This window comes from Pogoniulus pusillus, chromosome 12 (assembly GCF_015220805.1).
Source record: "Pogoniulus pusillus isolate bPogPus1 chromosome 12, bPogPus1.pri, whole genome shotgun sequence".
Classification (NCBI taxonomy): Eukaryota; Metazoa; Chordata; class Aves; order Piciformes; family Lybiidae; genus Pogoniulus; species Pogoniulus pusillus.
This window is the reverse complement of record NC_087275.1, coordinates 19,907,086-19,934,935: the sequence shown is the minus strand read 5'-3', so window position 1 is coordinate 19,934,935 and position 27,850 is coordinate 19,907,086. Positions and strand designations below refer to the sequence as shown.

General features: G+C 39.2%; 1 protein-coding gene across 6 annotated transcripts in view; it reads left to right on the top strand.

The window, feature by feature from the left end:
• Positions 1 to 27,850, top strand: part of DSCAM (DS cell adhesion molecule) — a 459,192-nt gene that overhangs the window by 42,947 nt on the left and 388,395 nt on the right. For 5 of the 6 annotated variants that reach the window (XM_064152541.1, XM_064152539.1, XM_064152547.1 and 2 more), the window contains exon 1: positions 4,130 to 4,186. The exons of the other annotated variant lie outside the window; for it this stretch is intronic. In XM_064152541.1, coding sequence (XP_064008611.1) covers positions 4,138 to 4,186 — 49 coding nt within the window. In that variant the 5' untranslated portion in view covers positions 4,130 to 4,137. Of the gene's footprint in view, positions 1 to 4,129; positions 4,187 to 27,850 lie in introns of those variants that run through there. 6 annotated transcript variants of the gene reach the window in all.

Below are 27,850 nucleotides of genomic sequence, written 5' to 3'. Positions count from 1 at the left end.
GCATGTGGTGGCTGTTTTGTTTTCAATGTGTGTGTGTTTAGGGTGTTCATTCTTCAGCTTAGCAACTACAAAAAATGAAGTGAAAATAAAGTCTTGTTTGCATTGGATCAAATCCAATGTTCTTTTTACCCCCTTGATAATACACAATCATTTTCTTCTTCTTAGTTGTATTTGCTATTGAGACTTGCTCCAGGTATAACTTGTCAGAACAATTTTCCACATTAAAAAAACATAGTTTTAATTAAAGAACACATTCAGTAAAGCTGCATGGGTTTATATCACTTCTAAAAGTGTAACAAAAATTAATGCAGATTAATTCTTGCATATGTTTTCAGAATAAAGTTAGTAAGTTCCATTGTACCATCTTTAATATGAAATTCCTTCCTTTTTGAGGACACAGATGTTCTGTAAGTTTTAAGGGGGAGGGTTGCTTGTAAGTATATTTTTTTTTCTTTTATACCCTCATTTTCAGGGAAGACAGGATAATTACAAAAATTGTTGTTGCCTCTTCCATTATTTAATAACATATATGATTTGTTTCCTGAACAGCTCCAGATCTCCTGAATACTGATTATTTTCCTTTCTGCACAGCTAGTGCTCAATTTCTTAGTAGCCTGACTGATATAGGCGGCCAGTCTTGATTTAATGACTCCAGGTGATAAGCAGTTCAGTAACCAGTTTGGTGCACTGCCCCAGTGGCTAATAATTCCTGGTTTTGTTTCCTTGTTTTAAATATATCCTACTTCTTGCTTGAATTTTGCTAACTTGCAGAGTGAGAGCTATGGCTGAAGTGACTAACATCTCCCTTGCTTCAAATCCTACAGCTAGAAACAGCAGTACCATCACAACTTATCATTGGACATCTGTATTTATTGTTTGAGCAGTCTGTCCCTTAAGATGACAAGCTGGTGGTGTTCCCCAAGAATCAGTGCTGGGTCTCTTCCAACCTGGTTGATTCTGTGATTAGCTGTTCCATCACCCTATTGGGATGGAGATAAGTCTAGGCAGTCTGTAGTTCCCTGCATCCTGCTTCTTGTCCTTCTTCAGGATAGGAGTCATATTTGCTTTTCTCTAGTTGTCAATTATTTTTCCCAGTTCCCATGTCCAAGATTGTCAGGCGTAGCCTCAAGAAGTGGGGTCAACCTCAGAATTCATGGACACACCCCATCAATGCTTATGGAGTTATCTATGTCTGGTTTGCTTAAGTATTCCCTGAGCTGGTCCTCTTCCATCAAGAGTAAATCTTCCTTACTCCAAGTTTTTCTCTTGGTCTCTGGGGCTTGGAATTCATGAAGGCTGGTCTCACTAGGTAAAGGCTGAAGTGAAAGCAGCATTCGGTGCCTCAGTTTTTTCTAATGAAGTCACCCAGTATATGACAGCATGACATTGTCTGTCAATATTTAACTTCCCTTTAAAAGTAAGCATATTTTCAGGCAAATATCTTTTTGTTTTTGAAAGAGACATCTGTTCTTAGAGATTCCACTGAGAAGGGGACACAACAAGCGGTGTTCCTGATGGCAAATGCTTTCTTCTTGTAAAATACAAGCATGAAATAAAAGCATTTATTTTGCTGTGCATTCTTTTTAGGTTTGACTTTTTTTTTCTTTTCCCTCAATTCCTTCTTGCAGGAGTTTGCCAGGTACTTCTGGGCTCTTATCTGTGACATAGCCCAGATTTGATACCTTTTTGCCTCTTCTGCACTCTTTTTTTTCACTCCCAAGTTGAAAGTGGTACTGTTCTTTACAGAGCTAAATGAAAATGAATCAGTCTGTTCAGGGATACTGGCTTTTATTTTCTTTACTAGTAAAATGAGGATGCATGTACTAACAGTCAAATTTTACCAAAGTAGTATATCTCTAGTAGTAGTATAGCTCTAACAACATGCTATTATTATTCTACTATGGTATTTACTTCCAAGTAAATATATTTATCTGTTTTCTTCAGAAATAGGTTTCTACTTACCTTTTTTCTGATAATCCTATTTTCCATGTAAAGTCTTTACCTTTTATAACCTTTCTGTACTGTCAAATTCACAAGTAGCCATTTCTCTGGTACATCTGGTCTCTGAATCTGTGCCTCTGTTTCTTATATTCATATTGAAAGGAGAGTTGCTGGCTTACACCTTTGAGGTAGTGTGCTATAAATGTGATCAATAGCTGTTTGCATTCCATTATTTTTATTCTAGATATATTCTTATGGAGAAGATGTCAGATTCAGTGTAATGTAATATGTTGTCTAATCAATAATAATAATGATAATACAGCTTTTTATCCTGATGGCAGCTTCACAGAGGAATTTGGAAACCATTTGTTATCTGAATAGTAATACGAAGCCTTAACATTAATGTCAGCTATGCTGCATGTTCCCCTCAAGTTTTTAGCACAGTGTGTGTCACCTTCCATTAAGTTTAAATATGTCATGCAGCAGCACTTTAAAGCACTTTACTTGTTCCTATGTTAAAAATTTGAGGCAGAAGAATACATTTTGGTTTATCCTGTGCTGCCAATGGATCATAGGAAGAATCTGACTTTCCTTGGAGTTGTGGTCTAATTGCTACTTATTAAAAATAATGAACTATCTTACTAGTTGTACTTTTATGCTGCAGATTTAATTAGTGTTCACCTCCTTCCCCCCAACTCCTTTGCTAGGCTGATAGAGCTGAGAGGAGGGAAACTGAAGCAATTTGAAACCTTGTTAGAAATTTATGAAGTGCTAAAATGTTTTATTCCCAGAGGCTGGTTTGCCAGCTGTCACTGGTAAGCCATTCGCTGCCTGCCTCAGAGTGAGTATGCCTGTGATAGCAGGGGGAGGCAGCAGGCCACAGCCAACATGAGCATGTACATCGTTTGGCAGATTATACACTCTGTAATTAGCAGGAAGTAGAGTGAAACTAATTCTTTTTCTCCTCAATTGGGCCAATGATGTTTGAGATGAGGACGGATGTGGCACTGGATGGGGAAGGTGTGGAGAGGCCACAGTAGTCCTCCATCTCTCCAGCCACTGCACTGCACCCTCCGTGACAGTGGTGATCCTGTTGCTGCCTGTGTCGTGAGACACAGAAAGGCAAGCGTACCTGTTCCTTGTGCAGTCTGCAGCCCACAAGCAGAAAGCTGTGGATTTGCTCTGCAAATCTTTTTTTGTGCTGTGTATTACTAGCACTGATGAGCGGAAATGATCCCTAGTGACCATGCACAAGTTTGGTGCACGTATTGCTGTAGGTGACTCCGTGAGTGAAGCTGTGTAGGACAAGATGCAGGTGTTAGGCAGGAAGGTGTGTGTGTTTGTTCCTTTATTAAGCCTGCAGTGTGAATCTGAAATGGCTGGTTTGGCTGAAAAGTGCATGTCCAGTGGCTTTATTTTACCAAGAAAGTCCTATTTCTGGAAAAAGGGTAAGGATTTTATCAATACTTTTCATTTAATTTCCTTAACTAAAGTGAAAATCACTCTGGTTTAATTTTACAGTTCTCATTTGCAAGCAACCTAAGCCTTACCTGCACACATAAGCTGCAGTTTGAAAATCAGATTTTTTTTTTCATTCTCTGTAAGGCTGACCTTTAAGGTTCATTTCTATCTGTGCATTTCTAAGGGAAGACTTTTACAAGGTCAGTTCAAGACCTTATTATTTAAGTGGAGTCACTTGAAGTACAGTGCACGAAAAGCATGCTGCTAGAAGATGAACCACTAGAAAGTGCATTAAGGGGGTTTAGAAACACAAAAATAGCTTCTGCTTTTAACACCAGGTAAGCTTCCGAGTTTTTAAAAGGCAGGTACTGGGGGTTTTTTTTGTCTTTGTTTCTTTTCTATAGCTAGATAAAAATGTTGCTTTATATTTTTAGATTCTGAACCTTGCTTCTATTATTCACCTCCTGGGTCATTTGTTCTGTCCTTTAATTGGAAAAAGAAATTTGATTTTGTTAGGGTTTTTTTTTGTTTGGGTTTTTATTTCCCTACCCTATCTTGTTCTGGTCCCTCAAGTGTTGTATTGATTATATTCTTAACACATCTAACGACAGTCCCTCAATTCCCTCAGTAGGCAGATAATTTCTTTGCCTAATTGCCATTAAAGTTAGTAAAACCATAATGTGTGTAACCTTATTATTTTCTTCCCCTCATTTGGTTTCAAAGCATTTCCTCATTATGCCAAAGAGGACTGAGGAAGTCATATCCAGTAAGATATTAAGACCAGGTAAAAGTGTGTGTGTGCACTCAGGGTAGTTGAAAATAACATGGCATTTAAGTTGTTGGCTCTCTATGTGTGTAAGTTAAATGCATGCTCCATGTGCACAATACACATAAGAATGAACTATTTGTCAGAAAGGCACTTTTTTTTTTTTTTTTTTTAATTAATTTCTTTTAATCTAGTGTGTTTTTCTTTGGAGGAATACCTGATGCTTTTAAGTGAAAATTCTTTTGTGTGAAAAATGTTATTTTACAATATACAGTTGACATAAACTCAGAGAGGAATTTGATCTTCTAAGGTTTTGGTCTTGAATTCTGCAGAGGCAAGAATTTACATTAGACTGATGTTTACTGGCCCTTTGAAATCTAGCAACATAGTGTGCTTAAGACCCTTGACTTAGCCATCTTTACCTACTGGCCTTTCATGTATATGAAGTCAATTTCTCACCTATGGAGTGCTCTTGCCTCGTTTTTGGCTTCTAATGTTTGTGCTACAGCTGGTCCATAGAGGAACCTTGAGGATACTCATGGGCAGTGTAGGCGGAAATGAAACGTAGGAAATCCTTCTTCAGGCACCAAAATTCAAGTTTATATCACAGCATCACTCGGGTATCTTTGAGTAGCTCAGTGTGCCCAGATTTCCTAACCTCCCTGTCCTCTCATGGACACCTGTGGCCTGTGTTCCTTGCCTATGTTTGTCCTTATAGTAGTCTGTTCTGCTATCACAGGTAGGGTGCAACTATGATCATAGAATCACAGGATTATTTTGTTTATAAAAGACCTCCAAGATTGTTGAGTCCAATCTTCAAACTAAGACCACTGTGGCCACTGAACCATGTCCCAGTGTGCCATGTCCACATATTTCTTAAACACTTCTAGGGATGGTGACCTCACCCTCATCCTGGGCAATCTATTCCAATACCTGACCACCCTTTCAGTAAAGAATCTTCTTCCTAATGTGCAACCTAAAACTACCCTGGTGCAATTTCAACACATTTTCTCTCATTCTATCACTTGATACTGGGAAGAAGAGACTGACCACCCCTTCACTACAAGCTCCTTTTAGGTAGTTGTAGAAAGTGATAATCACTTTGCTACTCTTGCTCGGCACGCTATTCCTGATACAGGTCAGGATGCTTTTGGTCTTCTTGGCCACCCACATACACTACTGGGTCCTGTTCAGATGGCTGTCAGCCAGCACTTCTGGGTCCTCTTCTGATGCCAGCTACTTTGCCACAGGCCTGTAGTATTGAATGGGGTTGTTGTGACCCAAGTGCAACACACAGCACTTGGCCTTGCTAAACCTCACACAACTGACTTTGGCCCATTGATCAAGCCTGTCCAGATCTCTTTTCATTGCCCTTCATAACCACATATTGGCCAGGCCCACTCTTCTTGTTGTCCCATGTATGACACGTGATGTCACTCATGGTGGTCTGCTCCATGAATTTCCCTGGCACTGAGATCAGGAAGACAGACCTGTAGTTTTCTGGATCTTCCTTCCAGCCCTTCTTGTAGAAGAGAGACACCAAACAGAAGTATCTATGCAATGGGTTTGCCCCTGATTGGAGGCCCCACAAGGCTGCAGGAGGAGGAGAGGCAAGCTGGTACTGCTACATAATAAAATAGTGTTGGTCAGGAAAGTAGTACTGCTGCAAAACAGAGAGCAGACAGACAGAAAGTACGTTTTTCTATCTCCTACTTAATGCTATGCATTTGCAGTCCCTTTTCTGAGCACATGGCAGGAGCTTGGCTGGGAAACACATGGCTTTGGTACCTGATGTCAGCACATACATGTGGGAATCCAAAAGGAGTCGGTAGTAGAATGTTTAGATATCATTCATGTCTTCATGAGAACCCTGGAGGTTGATAAGTGATGGGACATTTTTCTTACACCTCGAATCATGTGAGAAATGATGAGAACAAAGCTAACAAAATGCTGTGTACTTGAAGCAAATGGGGAGAAAACCACTTGTTAAAGATAGAACATCGGGCTTCAGTGGCATAGGCTGTGAGAACATGAGTTGTACCATCTGCAAACTACTCAGTAAATAGCCACCATCTTGGCAGATTGTGACCATTTTGGCTCAAGCTGTGGCTATGATCACCTCCTCTCAACCTGGTCTATCAGTTTGTATTTTTAGCTCTTTGTGTTGAGACTGGCTGGCCCAGAATCAACATATCGCCCGATGTTCTCAGGAATACCCACACACACAGGGCTTGTCTCCATGCTCCTGGTAGGTTAGTGCAGCTAGAAGGGCAGCAGGAGTATGAAGGAGGAATGAAAGGTTTTCTTCTGGGGAGTGGATCTCCTTGTGGTAGTTCTCAGAGAAGGTATTACCGTGAAATAGGATGGCTGGCCATGCGCAGTGTGTTGCATACAATAGCTCTTGTCTGTTCTCCTTTGCTTAGGAATCCTTAGCAGTCTACTGGTGTTGCCAGGGCATAAAGGAAAATAATCCCAAACTAAGGCCTAAAGCTTTCTGCTCAGGATCATGCACTAGGATCCAAGTAAAAAAACGTAAGGTATGGATGGAGAGAGAATAGTACTGCAAAAAAGGAAGAAATAGCATGTATATTGAAAAGAGTGTGGGAAATAAATGGCAAGAAGAAATAAGACTGTGTCAATACTAAATGAAACCCTAGCACTAGAGGAATCAATGGCAGAATTTTCACTTGACTTCACTGGGCCCTGAATTCACCTAGCAGTAAGTTTTCTAGAGTAAGTCCAGAGGCATGATACGAATTGTTGAAAATGAAAGGACACTTCCAAGTGATGGTGGCACACAAAAGTATAATTACAGTTCTTCAGTTGAAGAGATGACACGATCAAGGTGAAAGATGTAGAAAGCAGCATAGAGAAAAGAAAGGAGATTGCCTTTGCTTAAGAGACAGGAACAGTAGGACACAAAATGAGATGAAAAAGAAATTCCCCTTTTTCAATATATAGCCTACTCAGCTCACAACCACAAAATATGGTGGAGCAAGAGTTTAGCAGATAGGAAACAAGAACTCTGTTTATAAGGTGGAAGACTGGTTGAAAAACTTCTGTCAAAAATAAAATCTCTCTTTGTTTTCTGGGGGGTTGGAGGGCAAATCTCAAACAATATCAGCATAAAGAACTAAACCTAGATATGGATAGGGAAAAAAAAAGACAAAGGTAAAGTAAGAGATGTCTCAGCCTGGCTATTTATTATTTTAAAAATATATTAACCAAATGATGTTTTGCCTTTGTTTGATAGTGATCTCTGCTCTTTAAGACAGAAGATAGAAGATGTTGAAAAGTTCCTCCATACTTGGCTTGTAAAGGAAACTTCCCCCCAAATGTAAATCTGTCTAGTATGAAGTATTTAGCTTCACATGCCTCTCTGATGAACTCTTATGTTAATAACAAGGTGCAGCTTCTCTCCTTCAAAGACAAAATCACATTATTGCCTCACTTTCAGGGCTAACATTCGGGGAGGCTAAAAAGAACACCTAAGCTCATGAAAACTGATACAAAGGTCAATTTATCTCCTTCCTCCCAACCAAGCCCTTCATGTAATTAAATGTGCAGGACTTGACGCTCACCCTGTTTACTACTCTTTTTCTGATTTTCTGGGTTTTGTCACCTTGATTAAACATGACAACAGATGAATGTGCGAGTAAAAAAAGGCCACTGAAATTAGGCACAGGCTTAAGCTAAGTGCTCAGTTTCACTCTGGAATAATGAAGTAAATGAAAAATGTTCAGATTTTTGCTGAGAAGCTTGTTAAACACATTGTTTATAAGCTATAGTGCCTGGCAGTTTGGCTGGGAATGTTTAATTGAGAGTGTTTTTAACTGGACGGTTCTGGGTGCAAAATACAATAGGGTATAGGATGAGGTGGTTTGGTTAAAATGTCTTTAATTTGTTTTTCTTTTAAAGCTGAGAATCTTACAATAACCAAAGAGGAAGAGAAATTCTCTAGCAATAGCCAGAAATATCCTAAATGGCTGTGGCTAATGCAAACAAATTATGAAGGGAATATAGACTCTCAGTTCTCCTGTGGTTTAACTATAGAGAAGATCAGGTTAAGACCTTTTTAAAGGAGTGATGATTATGCTTCTTCTGTGGCTTCTTGAGTTGTCTTTTCTAGCCATGCAGCACTGCAGATAGACCATTGGTCTGATCTAGCAAAATAATCTTTATTTCACCATTATGCAATTTGGCCTTGGACAACTTACATTGTACAATTGTACCATGAATTTACCTGTTTTCATTGAGCAGGTGTTTGGAGTATACACCTTTGCAGGGGATAATGGCAAAGTGAAATATTCCAGACTTATTTTAGCGTGTGTTTGTTGGTTTTGTTGGGTTTGTGTTGTTACTTTTTTTTGTGCATGTGTTTTCTTTTTAACCTGTTTCTTTAACGACTCTGTCACTAAAGGAGAATATTATGATTTCATCCTTTCATCTTATCTGCATTTTCAGTTCATACAACAAAATAGCTTAAGGTGATCATAACCAATAATGTTAGATACCTTCATATTACTATTCCCAGAATGATGGAATAGAGATGTTGTTTGACCCAAGAAGCACAGCTTATAAGGGGAGAAAAATGTCTTCAATTTCTCCCCAACAACCCTCCCCTCCCTCCCCATTCTGAGATATGCATACGAGGGGAAATCCTTGGAAAACCTAAATGGGGAGAGGGAGAGATGGATTTTTTTTTTCCCTGGACTGAACTTCAAAATTGAAGTGACTGACTCAAGTGCTCTGTATTAGGACATGGAGACAGGTCCTAGGCATACCTGTGGTGCTAGCCTATGCCCTGAACTCAGCTGATGCCGCTGTACAATCTGGTATGTCTAAAGCTTACACAAAGTGTTTTCTGATTAACATGTGCCTTGTATTCTGTCCCCTTTCACATAAAGTTTTGGGTGAAACGCCAGCTTGAAAGTTAACATTTCTTTGTGTTTCCCTGGCCTTCTCTTTTATTTGATTGTTCTTGTGCTACTTTTTCAATCCTGTGTTGAAATATTAGTAACACCACTTTCAGGACTTGATCCTCTGGGAAGTGCTAGGCATAGAAACTCTATCAAGAAACCAATTCAGTTGAATGAGCTTACTGATGGCTGCAGCCTTACTGCCTGCTAAGGCTGTGATGATGGACAAAATGGATTCCTCTTGTAGTTACCCTTTGCGCTGGTCATAAAATAAAAGCATTCAGAAATATACAGGAAATTTAAAAGCAGTTAGAATTTTTCAATGCTGTCATCTACTTTGTCATGGTTTGCTGCTTATCAAGTCTGTAGGAGCAAAAAAGATCTTATTCTTGCTTAATCTGTCTCCCCTTTACCTCTTTAATTAGGGTTTGTGTATTTTTCAGTCACATCCCCGTGTGGTTAGCCAGGCATATTAGGTGTGGATTTGTTTGCATGATGGGTTAGAGACTCCTATTGTGGCTTTCCAGCCTTAGCTTTAAGACTTACAGATATGGCAGGTTTGAAAGAAAGAGTACTAGAATCTTTGCCTCAACATGGCCTCCTCTCGTCTTATGTCCATTACTGCTGCAATCAGCTTGGATGCTGTTTGTCCCAACTGACCTGCTGAAAGCACAGGGGAAGGCTGATGTTTTGTTAACCAGTTGGGACAAACATATGGTTAAAAAGAAAAAAAAAGAAAGTAATACATCAGACACTTTAATTCCTGTTCATATTCCCATTCCAGCACAAAATGTCATTAAATTGTGAGAGTGATTATACATAATGACTACTTGATACTTTGATTTTGCTCAAAAGATCTCTTTTATCTCATCATTATTTACACTTTAAATTCTGCTTCAGAATCTACATTACTGTCAATTTATATGATGCAGATAGTTAATTAACACTGATTAAGAGCAGCAGTGTGTGAGGAAGAAGCTATTTTGCCACATATAGTCATTTTGTTAAGCCTTAAATATTATGATTTAATGTGACTGATTAATGAAAAATGTGTATTTGCTGCTTGTTAGAATTAGCTTGGTTGCACCAATTTGAATTCCATCCGTGCAGCTGATAGATGAGAGGTACATGCCTCAGTTGGGAGGTTCCATGAAAGCTGCTTCCTCACTAGTCTGGCATAGGAGTTAACAACTGCAGCTATAACATTGTAAGTGGTAGCAACACAACAAGCAATACAGAAAGGCATACTTGAAACAGACTTTTGAATAAAAGGCTGGACAGTGAGAACCTCCTTACTTAGCCTTTTCCTGTATGCCTTTATAGCATCTGGTTAGCCTCAAAAACTGAACTTAGGAAAAAACCCTACTGTTAAAAGGAAGGAGAAAGACTTATTGGAGGAAAGCAAAATCTCTGAAGATAAGCTCAAGTGTGATACAAACCAAACAGGTCAAGGAAACAAATTATTTGAAACTTTAAGATAGAGGGAGTTGATGAGTGTGAAAGAACACAGCTGATAAGAACTTGGTTGTTTTTTTTTTGTGGGGTGAATTCTTGAAGAACATCCATGTTCAGTCTTTCAACCTTGGGCAAGTGGTGATGAAAATAAAGGTGAAAAGTAGTGAACCTAAAAAAACCCACAATTAGCCAAAATATTTGAAAACGGGCATCTGAGACAAAGCAATCTGGTACAAAGCAACTCAATCTCTAAGGAACTGATTCTAGAAAATATTGTTTTAAAACAATTTTTAGAACTTCCAGAAGGACCAGACATGAGATATATTCTTTGCAGTACAGGCCACCTGAATGTAGTCAAGCAAAAGAGTACACAGAGATATCAAAAGCATCCTTCATAATATGCATTGTATCCTAATGTGAGTGAAATGCCTCTTTACTGCCTTCAATGAAGAGGACCAAACCAGATTTTGGAGAAACAGGTCTCTTCTCAAGAGGTCATAAGTGATAGAACAAGAGGGAATGGCCTCAAGCTGTGACTGGGTAGATTTAGATTGGATATTAGGCAAAAAAAAAATCTCACAGCAAGAGTGGTCAGGCATTGGAATGGGCTGCCCAGGGAGGTGGTTGAGTCACCAATCCTGGTTGTGTTTAGAAGTCATTTGGTTGTGGTGCTTGGGGATATGGTTTAGGGCGAACCTTGTAGAGTAGGGATGTTGGACTTGAGGATGTGATTTAGGGTGAACCTTGTAGAGTAGGGATATTGGTTGGACTTGGTGATCCTGAGGGTCTTTTCCAGCCTGAGTGTTTCTGTAATTATGTGTCAAAGGTCAAATTAACCTTATAAAGGAACAAAGTGAGTATTGGAGACTTTTGAAGCTCATCTGGACATGTGTGAGTGCAACCTGCTCTAGGCAAACCTGCTTTGTCAGGGGAGTTGTTCTCAAGAATCCTCAGAAATCCCTTCCAACTCCTGCTACTCTGTTACTGTGATTTTGAGAGGCAAAGTTCCTGCAGAAAAGCCATGTGAATTCCTTGCACTAATCTGCTTATTACCTGTCTTTGTTGTAACGTTCCCACCATTAGAGCTGTTCTACCGCTGGGGTCATCAGGCTCTGTTTGATTTGTGGCTCCAGATGTAGCGTACAGAAGATACAGAATTAAGTATGTGGAGCTTACTGCACATAAATTGCATGATCTGTCCGGACTGGCAGTTCTCAAGACCTAAGCTGCTTTCTCAAGAGCAGTTTCTAAGTCTGTTGTCAGGATGAGCGCGCTACATTTTGCTGTATACTTCAGCTGGAAAAATCCAATCTTTCTGCTCACCTTGCATCTCAAGGGAAAATGAGGCAACTGCATTATTACCATTCTCTTTTGAAGGCAGCTCCAAGAAATGATCCCAACTATATTGCAAGAGAAAGAAATTCTAGAAGGAATTAATCCATTAAATGCCAGTGAATTGCAGGCTAAGTATGAGATGACTTGAAGAGTTATAAAGAGAGAGTGACTTCTGTAACCTTTTGCTTGTATTGACTTGCAATTGCTGTTTTTCCTCGGGTACTTAACATCAGGGGGGTTTCTTTTAGAGAACTAAGGCAGAAAATTACAGGCTGGCAGGTCTAAATTTTAGAACACAGAGGTAAACACAATGTACTAGGGAAAGAAGTCTGGCACAGCCTTAGCGAAGGATAGACATACTTTGAAAGGTTTTAATGTTTTTAATTTTTTGGGGGGAAGAGAGGGGATGTGGAATTGGAGAAGGTGGGTAAAGTGAATGCAATCAGAACAATGTAACTGTATCTTTATTCATCAAAGTTCATATTAAGTGGTATGAAAGATACCATGGGGTAAGAGAGGTTTTCATGTACATTAATGATTGTCTAGAAAAGAAATAGAGAACATGATTGGTTTTCATGCTGGAGGGAAAGCACTCTTGGCGATCTGTGCTGCTTTGGGTTGTTCAACATATTCATAGATAAACCAAAGAAGGTTACAAATATTAATGTCTTCTGATGGAACAACTAACTTGCGCCTAAGTAGAGTTGGAAAGAATTAGAAACGTCTTGCAATATGGGGAATAAATTGGCATGAGCAGAACAAAATGAGTGCAGCACACTGCAAAAAGAAGGTAGTTCTAGTTAGTTGTATAGTACTGGACTTTAAGTTAGTTCTCAAAGCTAGAAAATAAGCATGACAAACTTCTCTAAACATCCTTTATCAGCTGCTTTTGGGGCATGGATGATGAGTATATAGACATTTGTTATCCTGCTCTACTGTTATTAAAAAAAAGTATTTTTATTAAGAAATTAATGGCCTAAGAAAGTGGTAACAAAGATTCTGTGCAGCTACTATTAAGGCACAGTCTTTGTAAAGTACTGTGCTAGGGAAGCTGGACGGGAAGAGATTTGCTTAGACTGAACTTGCAACAATGTAGTGAGAGGGCCAGATTTCCATTAATTTAGTACTGTAAGTTTTAAACAATATTTCAGCTGGATCACTCTTTCACTTTAGCTCATTGATGTCGCTTCCAATACCTTTGGATGCACTTTTTGAAAAGCTTCTGTGAACCAGCTATGGCAGTCTATGTAATTATGTTACATAGGAAAGCTGAGTCCACTAGCACATAATGGACTAGTACATACTTGCAAGTTCAGCTGTGGTATATATTACTTTATCAAATGATATTAAAAACCTAAGAAGATGCAAGGGCTTGAATATTTTTAATTGTTGCATTTGACTGAAGAGGGGACGTGCTGTTATTTATATTTTTAAATAGCTGGAAAACATAGGAAAGGCCCAAGCACAAATTGTCACTCATATTTAAGTGTTCAAATTTCACTGAAGTTCAAAGAGAGCTGGGTTTTGTCGGGTTTTGGGCTTCGAGGCTCATGATTCGCTTGATGGAGGTACAGGAAGCCTGGTGGAGCCACTAATTTTCCAAGTAAACAGAAACCTTAAAGGCAAGCAAGTCTTGAATTTCATCAAGAGTTTCCAAGATGCAAATGAGGGTTACTTGCTCACTTAGTAGCTGTCTTCATGGTATTTTCATATAAATTTATATTACTTAACTGATTAACATAGTAAACTTGCTGTTTCCAATTTTTGAATGTTATCTTGGGATCATTCAGAATGTCAAAATTCCCTCAGAGAACTTATCTACATCTTGGTAGTATCACTTCTCAATTTTAGATGCTATATAAAAATTGAGAGATATTATCTTTTTAATTTATTTAAGGCATATTTAATTTGTTCTCCTTAAAACCTTTTGTCCTCCAGCTAAACCAAACTTCCTGCGATTTTTGTCTTTCATCAAGTAGAGCAAATGTAATGGATTTTGTGTGGTTTGAATTACTAATATGATTTGTGCATACTATATCACACAAATTATCTGCTAAACTGATGACAAAGCCAGTACTAGACTGACTACTGGTCAGGTAGCATTCCATAACTTACCTTTTGTTTGGCTTTGTAAAGAAACAAGATTAAGTCCTGAAAATTAGTCTAGATCTCTCCCATTGCAGCAACTTCTCATAGATGAATCCTCTGTAGCAGCAGTCATTAATGCAAGTATATTTTGCTCTCTTTTCATTTAGTGTGGCATAAATAAAATTTTGTCCATCATGGTGATCTCAGAAGCAATAACTAAATGCAAATGATGCTTCTTTTTACTCATTATGCCTCGTTGTTTTGCAGTATTTGAGCAACCTAGTGCCTGCATAAGTACTGATTTTATTTTGATGCTTACTAGGGCCAAATCACTTCAGGGACATTTCAGCAATTTCATTATTGAAGTAGTATTATGTAGAACTTAGTTTGCTTTGCTAAATTGGTATGATTTGCTTAGATCTCCTAGTACTGGCTGTTTGTGCTGACCAGGAGTAATCATTATGTAGGGCTTCTGCTGTTGTTCACCCTCCTCCCTTTTCCTCCCTCCTCCTCACCTTCCGTGCCTTCCCTCCCAGCCCCCCCCCCCCCCCCCTTTTTTTTTTTTTTTTGTGTTTCTTTGTTTGAACTCTCTATTACTTGAGACCCATCCCTCAAGCAAATGAAGCAGCTGTGCCCTCTGCAATCCGTCTTCCTCTGCGGGTGCTATGTGTGGTGCATGGGGTAGGGCTACTCCTGTTCTGCAGTTGGGCTGTTGCTGTGATTGAGCCCAAGCCTGCGTCATCTAATATGACAGGCAAACTGTCAGAAAGAATACAGTCAAATTGAGAACTTGTCTCTATGGGTGGAAGAAAAATCTAGCACAGCTAGGAAGTCACATTAGTGCAGCAAAATGCTTAAGATGTGCTTCATGTTCTACAATGGTTTAAAAACATAACAGCAGACCTGTAACTCAGAATGCAAAGTGGTTGTGCTCTTGAAGGGGTTCATAATCCAGAGAAATGGTTTGCTTCATAGAGATGTTTCTAGAGCCCATGGTGTTTCTCCCTTCAGAGTCACTCAGAGGGAAATGTATTGTCTTTCCTGTGACTCAGGAATTCTTTTCCATTGCTGCATTTTCAGGTGCCTTGACTGTTCTGCTTCTGCAGACCTGGGGAATAAGGACTCCTTTTTCGTTAAAAGATTTGCAATTAAGCTTGAGGTGAAGGGGGAAAAAATCATAGGGGAGAGGTGGGCATTAATAAATCCATGCTTGCTGATAGGATTATGTAATACAGCAGAGTCCAGTACTACCGATCTCTTTGGTAGTGTCTGGAAGAACTCTGCTTCTCAGGCAGCGCTGTGGAGATTGCCTTGCTTATTCTCATGCTCTGCTTGGTCCCGTGGCTCTGGCAGGCAGGTTTTGTATTTCCCTTTAACAGGGACCAACATGTGAACAAAATGGTGTCTGTGCTGGAAATAGTGTACCACCAAAGCTTTGATCTAATTCTTTCTACATTTTCTTTTAACACCAAGACGTTTAGAAATATTTCTCCGCGAGTTCTTACAGAAAAGCCTTGTCCTTTGTGTGCTAATGCCTGTCAGAATGTGTTTCAGATTCTCAATCTTACATCTACTGAGTAAGCTCGCCAGTGGTGTCTGGGTAAAAGCTGTGCTGGCTCAGCCAAACCTCTGGCCTCCATTCTTCTTTGCCTTTAGCAGCAATAGCGTTTTTCTCAATGCTGAGCCCATCTGAGGAGGGTGGGATACAGCCGAGCAACATTCAGATCTTTGTGTCCGTTTTCTTAGTCCTTTCTCTCCTGTGGTGGTTTTGGGATGGAGGTATCTGTGGCACACATTCAACTCTTCTTGGAGTTTACAGAAACTTTTAATGAAGTTGATTTTCAGCAATAATAACAAAGATTGCTTCCAATTTGTAGGTCTAGGAGTCCTCTGAGCTTGGAATCACTACTTGTGAGAACTCCCGAAGGCTTATTGAGGGCATGAGAGGAATTAGCCGAGTTAGATTTTGTGGAGTACTTTGAAGCATACTCAGTAATAAATGTCATCTGCAATAATGGAACTGAGAGATTGGGGTTTACAAATCTTTTGACATTTTGCCATTTCTTTCTTTGGTTTGTTGTGTTGTTTGGTTTGGTTGGGGTTTTGTTTTGATTTGTTTTTTTCCTGTAGTTTAGTGTTGGGAAGGCTTGCTGGCTCTGGTGGGAGACTGTGTGGCAGCAGGGCTCATTCACCACAAGTGGAGGTTTCTCACATGAAAAATTAGAGAATAAGAACCCACCAAAAATGGGCATCTTAGATGTTTTCTGCACCCAGATACAAGCTGCTGCAGTCTGTCTTGCATTAATATTAGAGTATTTATCTGTATGGAAGATGACAGAGAAGTGACCAGTCTGTGGAACTCATAAGGTAGCTGGCTGCTCTGGTCTATATGTAATCTTGCCACTTAATTACTTTCACTGAAAGTTCTGATCTGCTTTACTTCTGTCTTTTTTGAAATGCTTGCTCTTTCCTACACAGGTCCAGTGAGAAGTGTGCTAGCCTTTGCTGTTGTTTAGTTGTAAAACTCTGTTATGATGTAGGTAGTCAGCAGGATATTAAGAAGCATTAGGTCAGCCATGGCATTTACAGAAGAGTCCCAGACTGAAAGGTCTTAGATCTCAGGCAGTGTATTCTTGTAAGTAATGACTCTGTTTATGGGAAAAGTGTTAACTTTGTAAATGACTCAGAAGAAAAGCTATACAAATATTAATTAACTCAATTTTTCAGAACTCTGATATAGCTAATTACTTGTATTTATTTTGCTTATAAAATAATTTTGTGGGAAAGAAAGAAATAATCCAAAGTACTTCTCTCATTTTTACCTGTTTGGTTTTGGTGTTCTTTATCATAGGAAGAGTAGGGTTAGGGTCATGTATCAGCTCTTGCTTCAGGAAGCTAAGATGCATGACTTCTGCCCCTAACTTAGCAATTAGATATTTCTCTAGTTTTTCAGCTTCTCCCTATTCACTAAGGGAAAAAGAACCTTATCTACACATATTACTCTGGTGTTTTGTAGTCCAAATTGGGATGCCTATCCAAAATTAATACCTACCCTTTCATTCAATTAATTATTTAACACACAATTAAAAGCAGGCATTTAAATTACAGACAGATTTTTTTTCCTCTCTAGCTGCTTAAAGGCTCCCATCACCTGCACCTATTGCATTCACTACTCAGCATTTCTCTGTGCACTCAGGTCTCTACAGTGTCCTCCACCAAAACCTGTATTTCTCTCCATTCCAAAGATGCAACTTGTTAATGATTTCTGCTTCTTTTTATGGCTTCACATGATGACCTTTTCTTTTAATTGTGGAAGCCTGCTTTAATTTAATGGAAGTTCCTGTCTTGTGAGACTGATAATGTAACACTACATGACTTTTTTTTTTCCTGTAGTGATTTTTCTTTTTTTGTAGGCAAAAACAATTGCATGCCTAATTATCCTTATTAGTGATTCTGATTTTGAAACTGATTCAGATGAATACCCCTTCGAAATAAAAGGTTGAACACTTGCACATTGAATCAGAGTAGCAATTTGGAAAAGCTTTTTGGGTTTTTTGTTCCTTTTGGTAGAGATATTGTAATTTCATACTATTTAGCCCTAAAATGCTGGCTATCATGACAGAACACACTACGTGAGAAACACATTGGGAGATGATAAATTATGAAAAGAATTTTGGCTTTCTGAGTGATGCCAATTACGAAATCATATACATTAAAGCAGTGTGAAAACTAACTAGCTCATCTGTATTTGCTGTAGACTAAATTCTGCTTTTGATATTTTCCCTCATTGTTTTGTACTCCAGTAGCAATTGTAACTATTTTCAAGGCTGCTTTGACATTTAAAAGCCAACATCCAAGAAATGCTTTTTACTTCAAATTTTTATTTTACCTTATGTTGAGCTAAGTCTCTGGGATGATCATTCAAAGTAGGCACCTGCTAAAGTGAAGGTGGCAAATAAATTCCTTTGCACAGAACATTTCCATAATATTACATTTTGCAAATGAACACCCTCTCGACTCCCTCAGGAATTATAGAAGGAAGACATAAATAACTGCTAGCAGACCTGTCCTGGGCTTCCTTCAGGCTCTCCACTGAAGCTATATTGCCAACCCATTCTTGTTCATTTATGTTTTGCCCTTGGGAGATGGGAAAAGGATGAGATTCAGGGGCAGAGGGAGAGCTTCTACCTGCCCCTGCCTCTCATCTCTTTATTTCCAGATGCCATCTTTCCCATCACCTCTTTCCAGATGCAGCCTTTGCTGCTACACCTGGCTGTCAAGTCTGGGAGGCATGCTTGACAGGAAGCAATTTGGATTCACTTTGTCATCTGACCTTATCAGAGTCTCCAATTGTCACCATAAAGAGTAAGAAATGAGAAAGAGAAAGCAAGGCCAGATTCAGAAATGTTGGGGTTGAAAGTGCCATCTGAAGGTGCACTTGCTCTCTGCCCTCTTCCTGTGCTGGCTGAGGTCCTTGCAGGTGTCAAAACTCATTTCAAGTCCAGCAGTTCAGTCCATCAAGGACAACTAACAGCTCACCCATTCAAGGCTCGTGTTTGGACCAGTTAGTGTTTTCTAATTGAAAGACTATTGAAAAGGATTCATAGAATCATAGAATAGTCTGGGTTGGAATGGATCTCCCAAGGTCATCTAGTCCAACCCTTCTGCAATCAGCAAGGGCATCTTCAACTAGTTCAGGTTGCTCAGAACCCTGTTGCACCTCACCTTGAATATTTCCAGGGATGGGGCCCCAACCATCAACTAGGGCAACCTATTCCAATGTTCCACTACCCTCATAGTACAGAACTTGTTCCTCACATCCAATCTAAATCTATTCTTCTCTAGTTTGAAGCCATCACCCCTAGCACTGCAGGCCTTTGTAAACAGTCTCTCTTCATCCTTCTTGTAGGTCCCTTTCAGGTACCAGAAGGTTGTTATTAGGTCTCTGTAGTAGAAATCAATAATTGGTTATGAATAACAACTACTAATTTTGCTATGAATATTAATTTCTATTAATAATATTTTAAATTTGGGAAAATTCCTGTCAACCAAAAATCCAAAGACTCTCAGGGAAGTAGTTGCACAAAGGGTATTTACAAACATGGAATTAAACAGTTTGAACAATCAGAACTTGGAAAATAGGAACGCAAAACCAGGAAACTTTCTAACTATGGAGTGTTAGCATTAACTCTAGCATATATACTCACAATGCTTTGGTCCTTGAGTAAGTTTCCCACACTTATGCTTCCAAAACTCATGATAATGATCCCAAGGTAAAATACAAAATATTCCAGGCAGAGGGAAGGAGAGAAGAACTGAGCTGCTGCTGAGCTGCTAGTGCAAGCTGCAAACAGGTGGCCGCAGTGATTCCCAGTTAATGAGCCAAGAATGGGGTGCTGCTCCTGGTGGAGGGTCAGTGCAGAAATGCTGTTTCTAAATCAACCTCCATTAAATATGTTACTTTGAAAATTAAACTGGCCAGTAGGCACTCCATCGTTGTTCTTGCCAATGAATTCAAAGCTTTGTGCCTCATGTGTCCACACAGGCATGTTAAGGGGCAACACAAGACACCTGACTTGGTGGTCCTAAGTCCCTAGCCTTCAAGGCTTTGCTGGGGCCAAACCCTGCATTGGCTCATCCACTCAACTCTTGGACCTGCAACAAGAGGAGGAGAGCAAGGGTTATACCAGTCTGGCAAGATTTATGCCCTACCAGGACAGTCTCCCCATAAGTTTTTCTTCTCCAGGCTGAACCGTGCCAGCTTCCTCAGCCTGTCTGTGTAGCAGAGGTGTTCCAATCTGCTGATCATATCATGGCCCTCCTGTGGACCTCCTCTATCAGGTCCATGTCCTTTGTGTATTGAGGGCTCCAGACCTGGACACAGTACTCCAGGTGTGAGCAGAGTAAAGTGGCAGAAACACCTCTCTGGATCTGCTTGCAGTGTTTTCTTTTGATGCAGCCCAGGATGTGATTTGCCTTCTGAGTTGCCAGCACACACCAATTGCTTGTGTCCAGCTTCTCATCCATCAGCACCCAAAGTCCTTTTCCATAGGGCTGCTTTCGATCAGCTCCTCCCTCAGGCTGTATCGATAGTGAGGATTGTTCTGTCCAAAGTTCTTCACACTTTTAATTGTTCACTGTTTAGGAGACCTCTGTAAGAAATACGTTTTTTTTTTTTGGTCAGAGAAATGGCTGCTTCAGCATTTGCTGATGGAAGATGTATTTTTCTGGGGGAAACAAAAAAGGTTTCCCATTTTTCTGAGGAACATCTATGTTCTCACCAGTGTAGAGTTGTCTTCATTTTGCAGGAGATGATATCTCCAGACAAAAAAACTTCGGGTGTTGCTTTTTTTCCCTTGTTTTTCTCAGCAGTTCCCAAGAAAATAACATTGATGAAAGAAATAGAACTGATTGACAGCAAAGAAATGTTTCTTTTCCTTGACTTTAAATTGACTTTAAATTGTTGTGGGTGCTGGTGTTTAATTGGTGCTTTTGTATTTTGTTTTTACTAGAATAGCAGATAAATATCCTCATCTCTTTGATAATTATATTTATAGTCTCAAATCAGTTTATGCAATTGATTTAAATTTTATTTTCCATATTAAGGTTATTTTGTCCTGATTTCAGCATTCTCTCAAAATTTTTCTCTAGTGCTTGTTTTTTTTTAGTTCCTTACAATAAGCCTTACTTTCGAGTCTGGTCAGAGCATCTTTATCCAGTACTGTTTTCCTGTTCCTTTTCTTAAGGATATCTATCTTACCTCTGCCTGAAACTTCCTCCTTGCATGATTTGTGCTTTTTCCCTCCCATGCCTCAAATAGTGATGAATATAAATAATCCTTATCGATTTAGAGGGGCATCTGAAGTTCCTGTGTGGAGTCAGAATAAAGCCAGAATTCTAAAGGAGCATTAGTTTTACTCTCACTATATTAAAATTCTGTAGTATTTGTCAAACTTCTATGTTAGTCATTAGATAAAACCCCTAGAGGGAGACATGATCACAGATGGATTATTGTAATGCCTCATCACCAATCTTTTCACAATAGCTGAAGTAATTTCTCTAGGTCACTTTGCATAGCCAAGTACTTGATAATTGGGTAGTGATAACAACATTCTTGTTTCTAAGTGCCTAATAATTATTTTTTTCTCCTGTTCTAGTCTTTTTATGTTGTTTAATTTTTATGTTGTTTAATTTTTATGTTGTTTAATTTTTATGTGGTTTAATTTTTATGTGGTTTAATTTTTATGTGGTTTAATTTTTATGTGGTTTAATTTTTATGTTTAATTTTTATGTTTAATTTTTATGTTGTTTAATTTTTATGTTGTTTAATTTTTGTGTTGTTTAATTTTTGTGTTGTTTAATTTTTGTGTTGTTTAATTTTTGTGTTGTTTAATTTTTGTGTTGTTTAATTTTTGTGTTGTTTAATTTTTGTGTTGTTTAATTTTTGTGTTGTTTAATTTTTGTGTTGTTTAATTGTTGTTTAATTTTTATGTGTTGTTTAATTGTTGTTTAATTTTTATGTGTTGTTTAATTGTTGTTTAATTTTTATGTGTTGTTTAATTGTTGTTTAATTTTTATGTGTTGTTTAATTGTTGTTTAATTTTTATGTGTTGTTTAATTGTTGTTTAATTTTTGTGTGTTGTTTAATTGTTGTTTATATTAATTAAAAAAACCCAAACCAAACAAAAAAAATCCCCACAAAAAAAAAATCACCTCGACTGAGGTTTGTTGTTTGTTAAATTATGGAGCCTTGGAGGAAAAATAGTTAGCCCTAAACAGTGACACAGCTTCCTAGTGTTGCACCCTACAACCCACTCAGACTTTCTCTCCCTGACTGTCCTGCACTGAGGAATCTCTGTATTTGACTGCATTTTTCATGCTTCTGCTCCTGGTTTGAAAGGCACAGCAATGTGTGTTTATGCAAAAAAGATTATCCTAGCATGCTATATTGTTGGGATGTTGACAGGGTAATTAACCTGTAGTATGATCCTGTTAATTCAGTTCCTGAAACATAATTTACTGTTTAGAAGCCTTTAGCCATTTTCTTACCTTTTTTAAAAGCATGAATTCCATTAAATTACCTCATAAATATTTATCTTTTACCTTACATTGAATAAACATTATTTTCTGACATTAATAAAGATTTCAGTATTGCCTGCTGAACGTCTGAAAAATGGGACCTTAATTCTGTGCTAAATTTCTCAATTTTTTAAAGATTATATTTGAGTTAAAAAAAATTTGCAGAGGTTGAACCTCTGAAAAGCAACTGCCTGTTTTAATAATGCCAAATGGAATATTAGCTGGTAGACATGTGGAACTTGTTTTCTTTGAAGAAAATAAGATGCAAATACATTCAGAGAAAGGCTAAACTCTACCTAACAGCTTTATGTTTTAAGGGTTGTGATGAAGATGATGTTTTCTTGCCTGCTTCCTACTCAGATTTCAAGCCAGTGAAAAAGGAGCTGTCTTGCTGATAACAGATTTCTCATGAGATCTGAGATCCTGAGGAGTTCCATTAAAAATCTCTCCTTGAGGAATCTTTCTGCCTTCCACTATTTTTGTTAGCTTTTAAAACTCCTTTTATTTATGATTTGGCATAGAAACCCTTTTCTGTTTTGTTTATTCTTGTTTATACCTCCCCTGCCGCTCCCTGTCCCTCATGTTTACTGTGACTCTACTGTTGCATTTTATGTGCTGCCTCCCCGACTAAAACAAAATCAAAACCACAGGCACACAAAGGTTTCTTTTAACATTTTCTGAAACCTGGAGATGCATTGTGGAACTGCTGGTGTGAGAACTGGCAAAGGAAGTGATGCTTTAAGGCTAATGTATGTGCCAGGCAGACCAGACTCATAGAAGAAGGGTCTGTAACTAGACAATAGAATCATAGAATCATAGAATCAACCAGGTTGGAAGAGACCTCCAAGATCATCGAGTCCAACCTATCACCCAGCCCTATCCAATCAACTAGACCATGGCACTGAGTGCCTCATCCAGTCTTTTCTTGAACACCTCCAGGGACGGTGCCTCCACCACCTCCCTGGGCAGCCCATTCCAGTGGCAAATCACTCTCTCTGTGAAGAACTTCTTCCTAACATCCAGCCTATACCTACCCCGGCACAACTTGAGACTGTGTCCCCTTGTTCTATTGCTGGTTGCATGGGAGAAGAGGCCACCCCCCACCTGGCTACAATGCCCCTTCAGGTAGTTGTAGACAGTAATAAGATCACCCCTGAGCCTCCTCTTCTCCAGGCTAAACAGGCCCAGCTCCTTCAACCTCTCCTCATAGGATTTGTGTTCCAGGCCCCTCACCAGCTTTGTTGCCCTTCTCTGGACACGTTCCAGCACCTCAACATCTCTCTTGAATTGAGGGGCCCAGAACTGGACACAGCACTCAAGGTGTGGCCTGACCAGTGCTGAATACAGGGGAAGAATAACCTCCCTTGTCCTACTGGCCACACTGTTCCTGATGCAGGCCAGGATGCCGTTGGCTCTCTTGGCCACCTGGGCACACTGCTGGCTCATCTTCAGCTTACCATCTATCAGTACCCCCAGGTCCCTTTCCTCCTGGCTGCTCTCCAGCCACTCAGTCCCCAGCCTATAGCGCTGCTTGGGGTTATTGTGGCCAAAGTGCAGAACCCTGCACTTGGCCTTGTTAAATCTCATCCCATTGGCCTCTGCCCACCCATCCAGCCTGTCCAGGTCCCTCTGCAGGGCTCTCCTACCTTCCAACAGATCAACACCTGCTCCTAGCTTGGTGTCATCTGCAAACTTACTGATGCTGGACTCAATGCCCTCGTCCAGATCATCAATAAAGATATTGAACAGGACTGGGCCCAGCACTGATCCTTGGGGAACACAACTAGTGACTGGCTGCCAACTGGATGTGGCACCATTCACCACCAAGAAGTTAAATATCCTGATACAGCTGTGCTAGTCTTTTCCCAGTTAAACAAAGTCTTCAAGAAAGATGGAGAGTTGTCCTCTTTAACTGGTGGAGAGAGGATTAGGTGAAAGGAGTGATTTGCTTCACCAGGCTGGGGTCTAAAGTGCCTCTAGGCTGTACTTGATGCCATACACAAGCTGTGCAGGAGACTCAAAAAACCTAAATTCTCCTAAACCTAGGCACAATACCTGGAGTCCCTCAGGAAAAGGCATCCTGCAAAAGGCACACAAGAAATTGGTTGTTTTTTTTTTTTTTCTTAAACATTTTACTGGAGCTTGATGCATTGCTGAGACTACTTGGATTCCTAGTCACTTAACTGCTTGAGGGACTGTGCCTCATCTTGCTTTGCACCTACTTTGTGTGGCTGACGAGATGCCTGCAGTGTATTTTCCCAACTCTCAGCTTTTTCTGGAGTTTATTCTCCCGTCATGGTACAAAGTGATCCCAGGTGTCTACCATTCCAAGCAGACTGCAAGAGTCAGCACCAGGAATGAGCTTTCTCAAAAAGAAGTGTTATTGGACCACCAAGACAGAATTTAGACTTTATGCTGCCTATGTTTTTAAAATGTTTTTATTATACTCCTTGAGTTTGCACCTAGGTTTCTTGTGTTTACATTGCTGGTATTTAGCAGGGAGAAATCCTTTAATTTTAAGGTCACAGATTATATGCAATCAATGAAATCTAAATGAAATATTCATTGATGTCCAGTCAATCACAACATCACTAAAGAGAAAAGGAGGAGAAATATTAATTTCCAGGGCTGTGACAAACTTGCTGTTCCACTGGAAGGTAGTTAAGACTGTTGCTACAAGACTGCTGTAGTGCAGGAGAAGCTGCTAAATTATGTAATTTATCTTTTCTTTTTTTTTTTTAATCCAAATAATCAGAATGGTCTCTTTGCTCCAGACTTTCACTTGAATTGATATCTTTTATTTCATCTGTATAAATATTTCATGCTGGATTTGATTAATCAAAGGCATGAGAAATATTTCTCCTCTTGGTCCTATGTGAATAATAATTTCGAAACATACTTTTCCCTTACATAAGCACTACAGGAATTGTGTTTTACCTTTGAAAAGGATGAGGAGCGTAATTAAAGTATCAGTTAATTGTTCAGAGACATTTTATTGATATATCTGAATATATAGTGTTGTCTGTTGCTCAAAAGCATTTCATTTCTTTCAAAAACTGAAGAGAAAATTGGAACTTTAAGTGGTCAACTGCAGAATTTGAAAAGAGGACTTTGGAAGAATTTGAAGCACAAAAATCTAGCTTCAAAAATCACAAACATTGTTTACACCTACTAAACCATGAAAGAGAACATGGTGAAAAGGGAATGCACAACGCTAAGCAGAGGCGTTGCATTCTGGCACCAAAGCTGGGCATGTTACATGCAAACTCCTTGGAAGCTTTTACATTTGTCATCACTGCAGTAAAGATTCTTAAAGGTAAAGCACTCTGAAGGGGTACATAGAGGACAACAGAGGAAGGAAAGAGGAGGCTTTCTCTTGGCTAGATAGTTTCACAGTTTCCTTTTGCATGTCTTATTTCATCTCTTTGTTGCAGCTGATGCTGATCCCTCCAGGACACAAAATTCTATGCAGAGCAAGGCCAAGTCTACTTCAGTATGGTAGTTTAAATGTAGCCTCTTTTCTCCTGTGTCTCAGTGGCATCTGCTTCCATCTGTTTAAAAAGGAGGATTACAAAGTACCAGTTTCAGCTGGTTTTGTCTTGTGTAATATACAGTGAAGACTTAACAACTTACATACTTACAGCAGAACCTCAGAAGTTTTATTTGCTAGACCCTTGCAGAGGACATTCAAGTGGGTGTAGTATATATATAAAGGAGCTACAGCACCGTAGAGATATGAGCAAAGATGTGACATACCAAAAGAAATTAAAACCAAGGAACCAACCCATTCTTAGCTATGCCAATGGATACATATCTTTATACCTATTTCTGTCTAGTCAGCCTGGGTACAGTTAACCAGACTGTACAGTGCTGTCTCACTTTCTGCTTCTGAGTGTGATCAATTCTCAGCTCCAACAACCACCTTGTAGTGAAATGAGCCAGTTTAATTGACAGGAGATTTCTCAAGTGCTAGAAGAAATTTTCTGTCTGGCTGACATACTCAGCACTTTGCTCCACAATGCAGCAGTGGCATCTCCCCTGAAAAGGAGCAGAAATTTCCTCAGCTATTATACTTTGTCAGTTCCCCTTATCACTTCAAGTAGTTGAGTCTAAGGAATTTTGATTAAACTTGCAAAAAATTTTACCCTTCCTTCTTTTCCATTCTTGCTGTGTGAATAAGAAAATGGTCTCAGTTTAGCATGGGATTCCTGTGGCTGTCGATCTGATAAACTGTTTATGTGCTCCTTTAACTACACAGCTAAGGGCACATGTCTTTGTTTTTGCCCTGATGTGTGTGCAGGTGCAAACTATTTGTCACCTTGTGATTTTAGTTGGGGCCTCCACTGAGTGTTGCTGAGGTGCGGGCTTCTTGTTTCCCTCAGGTATTACTTGTTTCAGTAATAACTAAACTTTATCTGGGAGGAATATTTAACCCTCCTTCCCTTGGACTACTAATGGGTGTTGTGCTCTTGAAAATGCTGATGTCCTCTCTGTCAGTGCAGTCAGAATCAGCTGCAAGTCATTTCAATTCTGGCTCAGAGGCATAGTGGAATTCCATTCTTGCAGAGCAGTCTACAGGGGCAGGGCTGTGTCTGTCTGTTTGGACCCTTGTTGGAGACAAAATACTGTGTTTGAATACAAAATTCTTCAAAAGCCTTGTTTTCAGGATAGTGTTTAGGCAGTTGTTAGAACCTGTCTGGTTTATTTCTCTCCTCTGCTCCTTTAGTTTTACCATTTTTATTTTCTTCTTCAGGCATTTCCATTTTCTCTTCAGTGTTTTGAAATTACAACTTTGATACACTTTCCTACTGTTCTCTCTACTCTGAGCTTGCTTCTCCTTATTGTAGACTATTGTGTTCAGCTGGATCAGATTTTACCATTAAGTAACATGTAATTACATATTGTCACTGACTAGTCTGTTTCAATTAGGTTTGGATGTATTACCTGTTCTGTTTTTCAGCTGATCACTTTTGTCCTATGGAACATTCCAGAGGAACAATTTTTTAACTAAAAGATTCTCCAATCACATTTTTGTTGTTGAACATATCCAAATAACTTGCACATTGTTTCCCACCATGCAATGCATCTGGATTGTCCATGTTGTGTCTCTCTGTGTGTGTTATAGCACTGCAATTATTTACCAGGGATCTCTGTGTGCTTGTGTCTGCCATTAAGATGAATGTGTACCAGATGCTGTTTTAAAATGAAGCACTATTATATAAGGCTGATGGATGGAAAGTTTGTCAAAAGTAGTGAAAGCTTCTACAGGGGATACAAAGCAGCTGGAGAAAATCTGTTGTGTGCTGATAAGTATTAATCTCTGGTTCAGCTATGCTGCATTTTGATTAGAAAGATGCTATGGAAAAGTCAAACACAGTTCCTGGTGTTCTCTATTTTTATGGCACTTCTAATTTGGTATTCACCTCTTTATTCTCAGCCAGCAAATCTACCATTTTTACACAAATGTCTGTTAAGAAGCAATACAGCATAATAAAAGTTGTCAAATGTGAACTGTATTTATTACTTCTACGTGAATGTCTTGTGGCCAATGGAAATTACAGTGCCCAGTTAATTGTTTTGCTTGTTATTTGTAAAGAATAGCTTGTACAGCAGATGAACAATACCAGCTTTTTTTTTTTTTGTCCACTATTATGTTACCAACAATACTGTTCTCTGCTTCAAAGTGCAACTATAATTGGAAATGTGGTTATGTAAATGTGGCATCACCTTATTCAGCCTTACTTCTTCCTGTGCTTGGTCCTATCATAGCTATTTTTTCTTTCCAGATACCCAAGTTTCTCCTAGG